General features: G+C 49.3%; 1 protein-coding gene across 5 annotated transcripts in view; it reads left to right on the forward strand.

The window, feature by feature from the left end:
* The window catches only part of FBXL20 (F-box and leucine rich repeat protein 20), a 43,784-nt gene extending 33,300 nt beyond the window's left edge, over positions 1-10,484 (forward strand). For 4 of the 5 annotated variants that reach the window (XM_076356483.1, XM_076356486.1, XM_076356484.1 and 1 more), the window contains 7 exons: positions 203-277; positions 1,960-2,090; positions 3,537-3,597; positions 4,136-4,180; positions 5,579-5,635; positions 6,703-6,915; positions 7,804-10,484. In XM_076356483.1, the coding sequence (XP_076212598.1) occupies positions 203-277; positions 1,960-2,090; positions 3,537-3,597; positions 4,136-4,180; positions 5,579-5,635; positions 6,703-6,915; positions 7,804-7,911 (690 nt within the window). In that variant the 3' untranslated portion in view covers positions 7,912-10,484. The remainder of the gene's footprint in view (positions 1-202; positions 278-1,959; positions 2,091-3,536; positions 3,598-4,135; positions 4,181-5,578; positions 5,636-6,702; positions 6,916-7,803) is intronic. The other variant, XR_012996870.1, reaches the window with a different exon arrangement.
* The last annotated feature ends 2,514 nt before the right edge of the window (positions 10,485-12,998 follow it).

Genomic DNA, 12,998 nt, shown 5'->3' on the forward strand with positions numbered 1-12,998 from the left:
GAACTCTGTTCCTGAAATGTTAAAAAGAGGAAAAAAAAAAAAAGGGCATGTAGTTATTGCTGTGTATTTTGAGATTGCAGTGCGTTGCCCTCCTCCCCCGTAGGTATCCAAGCCACAGATGCTTTATTGTTCTCAAAGCTTTATTTTGAAGGTTGCTTCAAGTATTAACAGGTTGCTTCAGTCTCTGAATTTTTCTTTCCAGCTTGAGGATGAAGCCCTGAAATACATTGGTGCACATTGTCCCGAACTGGTGACTTTAAACCTTCAAACATGCTTAGTAAGTACAGCTTCCTATGATTTCCCAACTCAGCCATCACCGTGCATTTAGAGACCATCCCTAAGCAGAACCATGCAGAATGTACTTCATCCCAGAAACGTCGTCATCTGTGCAGACAGGGCAATTGTAAATTTGCGAGACTCTTAAAGACGGTTGATGAAAAACAGCTTTTTGGTAGCGTCCAGTAATGTTGGATAAGCCCCCGAAACAGTGTTAGAGCATTCAGTTTGTCAGAATTGTTTGCCTCTCTGCCCTGCCCACGGGGCTTCTAAACTCATTTGCACGACTAGCTGGAAAAATTCTTTCCATCGGGCTGGAGCGTTTGCGTGGTGATCTAGCCAGGCGGTTCCCCCAGTCTCTTCGTAAAATTGAACCAAGAAGTGCAGTTTCCCTGCACGGAAGGGCTCTAAACCAGTTATTCTGCAGCGCCAAAAATGTATATTTATGCCAAAAAAAGAAATTAGAATAGGCTCTTTGTACATACCATCATGCAGTTAGTCTGACACAGTGAGTAACTGGGCAGTCTCTTCCTTTTCCACGGAAGTGGGCAAGGATTTTGGGGGGCTGCAGGGCTGTCCTTTCCCACTCCGGTTTAAGGAGCAGCTTTACTGGTTACTAGACTGGCTAGAGACCGGTGCCCATCCGTCTGAGACTGGGCTCTTGCGGAGGAGGAGCTGGACTGTTAGCAAGTTCCAGACCTGCGTCTGGGGTCTAGGGAAGAGGCAGGAAGGGGAGAGGCAAACAGGCCGAAGGGAGAAGAAAATTAGTGAGGTTCTTGATCGCCTTAACTGAAAATACCAAGTTCTACTCAGTTTCTTCAACAGGCTTGCTGTTTGCTATTTTAAAAGAAGCAGTGCCAGTCCCTAGGTTGGTGCTTTTCCGTGGGAATTGAGTCTGGCTGCCTCTGAAAATCCAGAACCTAAGAATTAAGTGAGGTTTAACCTGGTCCTCCGGCATGCACGGCCTCTGCCACCTATTGTCCCTTTTTCCCCTCATCCCACTGCCTGTGTTGCTCTGGATCCCGTGCGGCTCCTTGGCACAGCCACGCTGAGTCCCAGCCCCATGTGCTCACACGGGGAAACATCTGGAGCAGATTCATGCACTGTTGCCATCCCAGTCTCGTGAGCAGAGCACGCGGGGCTGGACGGGACCCTGTGTGTCTGGGGACGCAGCGGGTCGATGGAGCTGCCGCGCCACGGGGTGAATTTAACATGATCTGGGCTGTAAGCCTCTCTCTCGCAGCTCAGGTTTTGGTCCCAAACCACTGAAGTGTATTTTTTTAAAAGGCTGTTTGTGAAAACAACCTGCTGCTTATTTTTGTGGGTAACTCTGACTGTTAGGTGCTTGTCTTGAGTTTCAGCCAAGAAGGTCTTTACAAGCAAGGGTTGCAAAGGAAGGCAGGAGACCGAGTCTAGGCCTTCCCCCATCGCTCACGTGGCCCAAGCTCAGAAACGTTTCCACGCATGTGGAATCACTTTCTGAATGTTTACAAGTCACTTCAACGTGGCTTATCCCGTTTCAGCTGCTCCAGTGAAATATTTGAATGCATTTTTGGGTTGAAAGCAGCATAACTTGGCCTCAGTTAAGTGCCTGGTTGGAAGTCTGAGAAGGAAAATATGCAGTGCCTTGCACCTCCACCTACGTTGTTATGGCTTGTGATGTTGTTATTGTTTTTCTTGTAGCAAATAACAGATGATGGTCTCATTACAATATGCAGAGGATGCCACAAGTTACAATCCTTGTGTGCTTCAGGCTGCTCTAACATTACAGATGCCATCCTGAATGCCCTGGGACAGAACTGCCCAAGGCTTAGGTAAGTTTTCGCTGCAGTTACCCGAGCTCCAGTGACCCGCTGCATGTTGAGCAAAGGATCTTGGTGACACGGTCGTGTAATATTTGAGCCATTTTAGACTCTGAAGGTCTTTCTGAAAGCGCAATTTTTGTCACTGAGCTTTTTCCAGGCGTTTGCTGTGGGATGATCGTAGTTTTACCCAAACTTCTGGTTTCTAAACTTGCGCGAGTAAAACAGTGGTAAAAGAGCTCCGTGCCGTGGTGGTGAGCGCTGCCAATAGGCTCGCTTAGCAGCAGTCTCCTTTTGCACCATTGTGTATCTACTTTTGTTCTTTTATGAAAAACAGTTGAGGTTAGGTTATTTTTGTACTGAGAACTGAAAACACATTTAAACAACATTGTTTCCTCTTGGCATGTGACATTAACAGGGTTTTCACCATGATTTTGTAGCAGATGGAATTTGTGCTTTCACTCTGCTTGACAGAGTGGGCTTCCAGCGACATCTCTGCAGGTGCTTGCTTTTTTCTATTTTTTTAAGACTTTTTTTCCCACTAGGACAGGTTTCTTCAGGAAGACTTCACTATAATTCAGAAAATGTCTTTTCTTTCTGCACCTGGCCAGTTTTATTATCTGACACCTGTAACAGCTGAGCGGCCTGTTTTAAATGGCATAAAATACATGTCTTCTGGGGAGGGGAGGAAGCCACAACTGTTTTCTGTGATAAGCTCATTTAAAGAGTTGTGGGTACGAAGTGCAGCATACAAATGTATGGAAACCAGTTTTGAAAGAGGAAGGTAGAACATGATTTCGGTTCCAAATGGTTTCTGTGTTTATGTTCCGCTGCAGCTCTACAGCATTAAGCTGCATACGGTAAAGTGCATAACGCACTTCAGGCAACTTGGCTTTCTGTTCTGTAAAGGTAGCTAAACGTGTTAACATTGTGAAGCAAACCTCTGTAGAGCTGCGGTAACTGTCTGCCAGAAAGTTTCTCTGTTGTCACAGAAGCAAGCAGTTCGCCTCTGAGAAGACTTCAGACTCTTCTGTCGCGGCATTAAATATTTATTCTTTCATGCCCATCTGCCAGGTTGTCGTGTATTACACCCTTTTTCACGATGAGATCTGTATTTTGGGTGGAAACCAGAAGAGATCACTTGGGGAGGTTGTGGATTGTCCAGCAATGGAGGTTTTTAAGAGCACCTTAGTCCAACATTTGTCGGATTAGACCTCCCTGCCTCGTAGCAGGGTACGGACTGGATGACCCTTGGAGTTCTCTTTTAGCCTGACTTCTTTTCTTCTTTCCCTGTGACCTACACTCAGGTATAGAGGGTGGATGCTCTGTGCAAATTATCCTCTCAGAGAGCACAGCCTAAACCGGGTCAAACTTTTCTGGGTTGCTGGAAGCTTTTAATGAAACACTCTGAAAAGCAAAATGACTCCACCATGGTTATTATAAATTCTTTCTGTGCAGAATATTAGAAGTTGCAAGGTGTTCTCAACTAACAGATGTGGGCTTTACCACTCTAGCTAGGGTAAGTGCTCGTTTCCACTTTTTCATCAAGTAGCTTTGCTTTCTTTTCGTGATAGATATGAACAAACAGTAGCTTTCTCTTGAATGTAGATTTTTGTAATGCTTTCGATCTCAACGTTGGAGTGGAAGCTAAGTTACAAAAATTAGGTTGTCTGTAATCTTTGGCACTGTCCTGACCCACACATCTAGGAGGATGTGCTTCCAAACTACATGAAATGTTAAATACTCGAGAGTTATAAACTTTACTGTTTGTTTTTTTTCTAGATTAATCTGTGTTCTATACAACTGACCCTAAATTTAACCTCCTTTACTTTCTATGAATAAAAAAACTCGGTGCCTTTAAACGAGTGAAATTGCTAGATTTCCTTTACTATGTTTGGTGGTGTTTGTAAAAAAGCAGCGAACTTTCCTTTCAGTCGTGATGTTTCATGGAGGAAAAACCTTCATTTTTAAAAAGGACTTTTCATTGTGGTTGTGTTTATATTTGCTGTCTGAACTTCGCACTTAGCTTGTGTGTTCGATCTTTTGTTTGTTCCTAGAACTGCCATGAGCTTGAAAAAATGGACCTGGAAGAGTGCGTCCAGGTAGGAGGTGCCACCTCTGGCTGTTACTTTTTTTAGCACAGTCACAGCAGTGTGGAAAGATCGTGAAAAAGTGGATTGTCAATAAATCAGAACTTGATTTAGAATCCTGAGCAAGAAGATCGGCTATATTTGGATAAGAAAATATTGCTTTTGTAGTTTGATCCTTTGTTCATATTTCGTAGTAATGAACGCTACTGTAAATAATAAAAGAAATCTTTAATAGTAATAGATGTGTCCTGAAGGTCACGTCATAGATGTGTGAATTGTGACCCTTGACACAAGATAAAGTCCCAGGGTAAGATCTCTGCGCATAAGGCAAGGCAAGGTCTGTGCTGCATATATTGCTAGAAATAATGGAAGTTACCTGTTTTGAAAAAAACATAGCCAGGTTGTTTGAACAGCAATGATTTTATAGAGGACATGGCAACAACTTGAAATAAAACTGGGGTGCCCGTGCTACCATTAGCCTTCCTCAAAGGCAGTGGGATGTAATGTAATGAGTCTGTTATTGCTGAGTCTGCAGCTGTCTTCACTAGCTTTAAGGAGGTCTCTCGTAGGTGGCTGCACGCTGTTCTCTGTAGGGTATGTGCCGTAAGCTGATAACCATCTCAAGGTAGCGTTTACAGGGGAAGACAGCTGAATTTACTCAAGATCCCATGAAACATCTCGAACCCGAAGGTTAGATTTGAAATTGATTCAGATAAAGACAGTGGAGATAATAGGATTTTGCTTCCTGCCATGAGAACAGCGTGACCTCAGTATTCTGTGCTTCCTGATGTTTACAGGGCAGAAATTCAGGCGATCACAAGAGGAAATTACAATAGTCCAGACAGGAAGTGATTTAAAGTTAACCCAAAAAAGGAAGAAGAAAAATCGGGCTGTGTCCTTGGACTGACTGCATTGAACAAAGGCAGCCCAGCGAGTTCCCTTCCGAATGCTTTTAGATTAGAAAGCCAGTGTGCTGAGTCTCTTTCTTCCTGAAGAATAAAGGGGAACAGTTCAGCAATCCACCAAGGTGTTGGCAGGGGATTTGAACACCTCTTGTACTTTCAGAGACAAACATTTAGGAGACACTGGGGTGTTGAAGAGGTCTGCTCGCTTGCTTCTTCTAAGTGTGAGCTTATTTCGTGAGAGCTACTGAAGGAAGTTCAAAAAAACAACAATACCTACGTCTTAGTGGTCCTTTAAGGACATCAGTTGATTTCTGTGAGGGAGCGGAAGAATCCGTACATCTGAAACTTGGTCACACAGGAGATGAGTTCCTGAGGGGCTGAGGAGAGTGACTGTGGGGAACACTGTCATGGATAAGGCAGAAGTTTGCAGTTTTTCTTTCATAGGGGGGGAGAAAAGTCCTTGTGCAAAGCACCCAGTGTGAAAGGGCTTTTTCTTTTTTTCCAGATAACAGACAGTACGCTAATCCAGCTTTCCATACACTGTCCACGGCTTCAGGTTCTGGTGAGTATAAGTGAGACTTTCAGCATTTTCTTTCTATAAACAAAGGGATCTTGAGCAGTGCCCGTGGGGATTTGTCTCTTTGACTTCATAGACATGTTGCGAAGGCTTGGAAGAATTCAGCTAGAAACTTGACCCTGAAGAATCTATTGTCCCTCCCCTACCGCTAGCATTAATCGTGCGCCAGGCACCCACAGCTGCCTGAAAATGAATTCTAGGACACTGGATTCTCCTGGTACCAGCCTCTGGCTGTCCTCAGCAAGCCTAGCAGAATCTGTCTACAAACTGGGCTGTCAGTCCATCTGTAGGAGAGGAGACTGCAGCCCTTATCACCCGTAGTATGGAGCTGGGCAACTGAGACCTGGAAAGCTTGTTGGCTCTGGAAAGCAATGTTCCCCTTGGTCTAAATTTCTGGGAATTTAGTCTCGGTCTCCTCTGCATCCCTGTGTGTACTGCTCCGTTGTCATCGTGAGAGAACCTGTCCTGGGAGGTGGGGGGGATGCAGTCAGTGGGTTCCCCTGTGCAGCCGTTCCTTCTGCACGCTGTGCCCCTCACCAAAGCAACAGGCTGATGCTATCTCCTAGCTCGAGCCCCGCTTCCTCCTCAAGAACTTTTAAGATGCAGCCCCCCCCCAAAAAAATGTACCAAGTAGGTGACGACGTATTTCTGCTGGTTCTTAGACCCAGTGACAGGGTCCTTTCCATGATTTTACAAAGATGGTTTCTTCGACAGCAGAGATAAATACTCCATTTCTGAGCTGTCCTGTCTCCTGGCCCTGTGGGTCTCGCCTTTCAGCAGCAGCCTTTCCCACTGCACTTCAGCTATGAGTCTTCCCCCTGCAGGCACGTTAGCCGTTGGAGGCCCACGGAGCCCGGTGCCTGGAGCCTGAAACTCAGCAGCGGCTCCAGTGCAAGGAGAGACTATAGACCTCCAAAACGCCAGCGTGGCAAACCAGTCCAAACTTAGGAAATGCGGGCCGTCTTCTCACTCGTCCCACAGTGCCCCCCAGCAGGGTGTTGGCTTCTGCTTGCCGATGGCAGAGGCCGCTAACTTGCTCTGTTTGGATGCAGAGTTTGTCCCACTGTGAGCTGATCACGGACGATGGGATTCGTCACTTGGGAAACGGCGCCTGCGCGCACGACCGCTTGGAGGTGATCGAGCTGGACAACTGCCCTTTGATCACGGATGCCTCCCTGGAGCACCTGAAAAGCTGCCACAGCTTGGAGAGGATAGAACTGTACGACTGTCAGCAAATCACGCGGGCAGGGATCAAGAGACTCAGGGTAAAAAAAAAAAAATACCACTAAGGCTGTGACTTGAACGCTTTATCCAGTGGGGAGGAGGGAGGGCTGAGGTTTCGGATTCCTCGTGATCTGGTGCTCATTCTTAAAAGTATTGTGAGAACCATAATCTATGGAGTTGATAGCTGTCCTGCACTCGGAAGTTTGGATGGGGATGAACGCTAGCTGGCAGGGAAGAGAGAGAATTGCTGCGTCCACTGAGTAGCAGCAGAAAGGAGCAGAGGAGACCCAGCGTGCGAGTGCTCATTTTACAGGTGCTCGTACGTGACAGTGCTCTGCTAAACGGGGGACCAAGAGTTAGTGCCACAGCAAATGTGTCGAATGGCACCTCCCCTCGACTACTTCATATGCTCGGCGTAGATTGTAGTGCACTTCCCACGTAAATAACTCAAGCTAATCCTGTCAGTCAGTCTGCTGTAGGGAAGGCTGCGTGTCCTTGTGAGTGGGACAGAGCCAGGGCCGCTCTGTCACTAGCTGCCGCTCAGCTGAGGCACTCCGTGTCCCAGCGATTCCCTCCCGAGTCTGTTTCTCCATCTGTAAAAGAGGAGCGATGATAACGTTTTATTTGCAAAGAGAACACGGATCTGTACAGTTAGACGTTGTTCTGTTCCCCACAGCTACCACAGGATTAATGGGGAGGAAAGAGCATCATTTTTTCTTATTCCCTCTGTTTTCTGGTAACAGAAAGAACTTGCTAATCCGCAGTCTGTGGGGAAATCACGCTGGTGAACTGAAAGGGTTCGACTCCAGTTCTTATGTGTGTGTTAGTTTGTAGTCTGAAGGCAAGTAAGCCAGGCCTATTTCCACTTCTCTTTGACTCTTGCACTGCCACTGCCCTTGTCACTTCACACGCTCTGTTTGTCTTTTCAGACCCATTTACCCAATATTAAAGTCCATGCCTACTTCGCGCCTGTGACTCCACCTCCTTCGGTCGGGGGCAGCAGACAGCGCTTCTGCAGATGTTGCATCATCCTATGACACTGGAAGTGGTCATCCTCGCAAACTGAGTATTTAATTACACTTGTAGAATTACGGTGGACACCAGTATCTTCAAGGAAAGCGATGCCAGTGTCATTTGCAAGGGCCAGTGAGCAGGGCTGTGGTGCCAGGCCCCTGTAGCCACCCATACACATACATATACACACCCCACCTGTTCCAGCAAACCGATGAACTCTGCAGTATGGGAGCTGGAGCTGTGTTGGCGTTTTCTGTAGGTGGATTGGTATAATTCTGAACCATTCCTACTGGGCATGCTCAGATGAAATCATTGCGGTAAGGAGGGGAGGTTTTTGCGAACCCAGAATGACTGTTGCTGCTGTTGAGGTTGGAATAGTAACTGAAATCCTTCGAAATGGGGAGAGGGGAGAGGAAAGGAACATGCTTTAACCCTGCCTCCGTTGTCTGGAAAGGGGGGGGAAACCAAACCTGAAAATCCCAAGAAGCTTTGTGTCCATTTTTCAGTGAGGGAGTGAAACAGCAGCTGTTGTGAGACATGATTTACTTGTGCTTCTCTACTTCCCGTTCCCTGCTGACCACCCTGAGCATGCTCACATTGAAGGTTCATCTGTTTCTTCTGTGTTCTGTAGCATCGAGCTCAGAGGCTTCCTAGATTGTTGTGGTATAGCTTGAAATCTGTAACGTCCGGCTCAGTTTTTTACCCTCCCTACATCCTGCTTTTTTTTTTTTTACAGATTTCTAATTCAGTAATTTTTTTTGAGATTTACCAAACAAAAGTTATGAATCAATAATTTAAATTTGAAAAGTACTTTTTACCATTAGAAGCCTGAGCCCGTAATGACCTGTACGGAAGATTTCTGAAAGGCAAGTGAGCTGCACTACAGGCTAGGCTCTGGTAGGCTTCTCGGCCTGTTTTTATCAGCGACTGGGTGTCCGAATTTGGTTTGCATTTCAGGTTTTATCCCAGTGACAAGAATATAACTCTTGGTATAGGGGGAAAAAGTTATAGTCTCTGTTCCAGTGACTGTAAGTTCCCTATTCCTGCTGTCCCTTCCCTCCAACCCTTCGTCCTGCCCCCAAGGAAAGCAAAGTAGGATCTTCTTGCTTGTTGCCCTGATCAAGAAATAATGACTCGCTAATGGACGCGGGAGGAACAGCAGGCCTGAAAATACGCCCTCAATTATTGTCACGTTGTTGTACACTGAGGCGCGAGCGCTGGGTGATTTTGCTGACTTGTGCATCTTCCGCAGGTAAGTGTCTTGCCCCAGAGAAGGAACCGTCTGAATGAAATGGGGTTTGCTACGTGCCGGTCCCTCCCAGCTGTCAGGGCGTATGTTCGTAGCACCTGGTTTTGGGGCATTTCAGGCAAGATTAGCCCAGGTGCTTCAGAGGAGTGTGGACAGCCCGGGCCAGCTCGGTGAACTCCCGGTTCCTTGCTGCTGGCAGTTCCAGGTGCCCAGTATGAAACCTGTGAACAGATGGGCAGATGCCAAGGGTTTAATGGGGCAGAACTCGGTCAAACTCTAACAGGTTTGTGGAAGACGAGCTGACGTGTAAGTAATTGCGCTCTTCCTGCTGTCTGCACCCCGGGATGGAAGGGAGCGCGCGTGTTTATGGATGGTTCCCAGCTGACCGAGACAGAGAGGAGCAAGTCTGTTTAATCATCCTAGCTGCCAGCAGCCAAGGAAGTGGTGCTTCACCTTCACGCTGAAGAATCTCACGGTGGGGGAAGAGCGGGGTGCAGCGCGAGGAACGGCTATGTCAGGGTCCCAGGGGCTTGTTTTTTCGCTGTGGGTTTGCTTTGAGGACGTTGTGTTGCTTCCCAACCCTCTTATCGCTGAGCTATTCGGGCAGTCAGAAGGGTCGCTTAGTACCACCGAAGCTCTATCCCCTTCATCTACAACTTCAATTCCCCCAACCCATCTGTGTATGCTTGACAAAGTCTTGCAGATGCACGGTCTGCTGGGAGGAAATCCAGTATGCTGTGTCTAAAAGGATACTGTCAATTCCTTTCCTGTAGATTGCTTTTAATCCGTTATATTTATTCAAATCCTCTTTAGCGCTGTGAATTCTCTCTCTCTCCTCAACGGGCACGTTCCTGTACTTCCTTTGCAGAACTCCTTTCTCCGATTTTTCAGGGTGGCGGAAGATAATGGCGCTTCCCGTGGTAACAGACTGACTCCGGCCGGGTGTGCGTGCCTGGGGCAGCGCCCGGCAGTCACAGTGTTTGCACAGCTCTGGGAGGAACGCTGGGTTTAGTTTGTACTGTGGCGGGGGAGAGCTAAGACGGATTTGCGAGTCGGGGCGTATGTAGCTGGCTGATTTCTTTGTGACAGAGCAGAGTTTTCAAGGGAAAACTCAAGAATACAGAACCCAAAGCGTTTTTCTTTTTTTTTCCCCCCCAAACAGGGTGACAGCATTAAGGTAGCTCAAACTACTTGACAGTGTCCTTTTAAGTCAATTATCCGTCTTCAAATGGACTCTTCCTTATGTTTGTATTTATAAATACCAATAAACACCATTTTCCAAGCCGTGTCTTACTAGAGGAATACCTTTGTAGAGCAAAAAAATAAATCCTCCCGCAGGTGGCAGCGTACCGGGCGTGGGCTGCGTTTGGGAATGCCGTTTCTGCTCCGCGTACGGGGGGCCCTTGTTTCTGCTGGGCCGGTGCCCAGCTGAGCCGGAGCAGCGCTAGGCGCTGGGTCAGGCACGGGCCCCGGGTTTGATCCGGCGGCTGCCGAGGGCGTCGAGCGCCGAGATTCAGGGCCCGTCACTTAGGGGAGCGTCTTCGTACTGTCGTTTTGAGGGGTAAGCGATGCAAAACGGTGGCTCTGCTGAAAGGTTCAGCGAGGAGCAAGCCCTGACTGAAAATCCCGTCGAGTTGCAAGCTCCCTACTTGTGCCAAACGCGTCTTTTCCAGCCTCTGCACTAGATTAGCTGGACGAGGCAGGTCAGGTCCTTGCTTTGAGACCGTGAGCCGTTCTCGATGCCTTGGCCCGTTCCTTGCCCTCCCTTGAAAACCCGCGTGCGCCCCAGAACCCCGAGGTGCCTCTGCAGAAGTCGTGTCCCGCAGCCGGCAGAGCGGAGGCCGGGCTGCGCGTGCCCACCCCCAAAAGCGGTGTTCCGCCGTCACCCGGGTCCGCCCTTCGGCGCCTTGCCCCGGCCGTGGGGCACAGCCCCGTGGGGGCTGCCCTGGCCTCCGCGTGCTCTTGGACTTGACGAAGGGACCTCTCTAGCGAAGTAGCCTGAGGCCACCTGGGCTGGTGCTGCTGAGGTCCTCCAGGGAGGCGTTGTGAGGAGATCTAATGCAAGCAAAAATGAGGCTTTCCTGGTCTTTCGAGACACGCAGCAGCACTTTTTATCCCAGTTCTGTGACCGTTCCCCGTGAGGACGTGGCAAGCGTAACGTGCTGTCACAATGGTTATTTAAAACAAAAAACTTTAAAAAAAAAAAAAAAATCCTATTTTCTAAACATCATTGTCATTTCCTTTTTGTTTTTGTTTTATTTTACTCTGAATGTGGTGTTCATGGCTGGCCCATGGTGTCATGGGTTTTGGGTCGGGGTTTTTTTTTGGGGGGGGGGGGGTGGGGGGGTGGATGGGAGGTCAGTATGACAAGGTTCTTCGCTACAGTGTCCCGTGGTGGGGGTGTGCCCCGAAAACGAGGTTTAAAACATCTTGTCCTCTTCTGCTGAAGGATCGCGTGGTTGGGGGTGTCCTTTTGGGGTTGGTTTTTTGGGGTTGGTTTTTGGGGTTTTTTTCCTATTTTGCTTTGTTTTCTGGCACCCAAGCAAGCTGGCCGAGGTTTCTGCTCGCTCTCGGTGCCGAAGCCTGGCAGAGGCACCCGGCTCCGCTCCGGTGCCGAGGTCCCTGTGCTGCAGCTTGGGGGAGTTGCAGGGGGCCAAAACAAAAAAAAGGGGGCGTGGGGGAGAAGCCACTTTCCTCTTCCATTCAAAGCTTCAGGCCGTGCTCAGCAGGCGGCCTGTGCCGCCGCCTGCCCGGCCCCTCGCCCCCCCCCTTGGCTTGCACCCCCAGGGACCCTTCCCGGGGGGCTGGCCGAGTGCTTGGCAGACGTGTGTGTCCCCCGTCCGTCCCCCCCCCCCCGTACAGAGGGGACATCTCGGCAGAGGATCCCATCGCTGGTGACGCCTCGTCGGGTCCCCTGGCACCGTCCTGCAGCTCTGGCTGGCGCGGTGGGACGGGCGGCTCGGCGGAGCTGAGCTTCGCTGCAGCTGGCGGTACGTGCTCTCCGTGCCGGCTGGGCTTAACTCGCGTGGAGGTTTGGAGATGAGATTTGATTTGGTTTTTTTGGTTTTTTTTTTTAAGAGATGAGGAAATACATCCCCTGCTCTCGCCAGCCGGTGACACCGTGGGGCTGGCCAGCCCCTGCCCTGCCCCGGGAGGGCACGGGGAGGGGGGGGGCCGTGGAAATGCCACCCTCTGCCAGCCATCCCGCACCCCCCAGCACCCTGCCGTTCCCCGGGGGCTCTTCATGCCGCAGCCACAAACCTTCCTCCACCCCCCAAAGGTGCATCTGAGCTCACCGTGGCTTTTCCCCGCTGGCCACAGGCCCCAGCTGTTATCTCAGCGTCTGCTAAAACGGGATTATTCCCCCTCCTCTATGCAAACCCCGAGCGTTCGGTGTTCGCGCCCTCCAGCTCCCTTCCCATCTCGCTGCTTGGCCCCGCCGGCGCGGGACCCGTGGGTCGGCGCAGGGGCTGCTGTGCCCGCAGACCCCCCTGCCGGGGGGCAGGGCTGGCCGCCTTGGTATTTTTAACGCATTTTTAAACTCGGGTGGGCTCACGACGTCTGTTCGGTCTGATGTACTGGACACACGAGCTGGAACCTTGTCATACGCTCCCTTGATTATATATATATATTATAGAGAGAGCTGTAAAATATTATTTTAATGATATTGTAATCTGTGCTTTCCCTGACACTGTGTGGATATAATAATGCCATTAACTAAAAGTAAATATATATATATATATATGTAGCTGAGTTGTCCCTTGTCTGTGTGATACGCTGCACGCGGGGGCAGCGAGGGTCCGGCGGTGGAGGGGACAGTCGGGAAAGGGCTGGTGGGGCCGAGCTCTGGCTCCCCTCGGC

Source organism: Aptenodytes patagonicus, chromosome 20 (genome assembly GCF_965638725.1).
Source record: "Aptenodytes patagonicus chromosome 20, bAptPat1.pri.cur, whole genome shotgun sequence".
In the NCBI taxonomy this organism is placed as follows: Eukaryota; Metazoa; Chordata; class Aves; order Sphenisciformes; family Spheniscidae; genus Aptenodytes; species Aptenodytes patagonicus.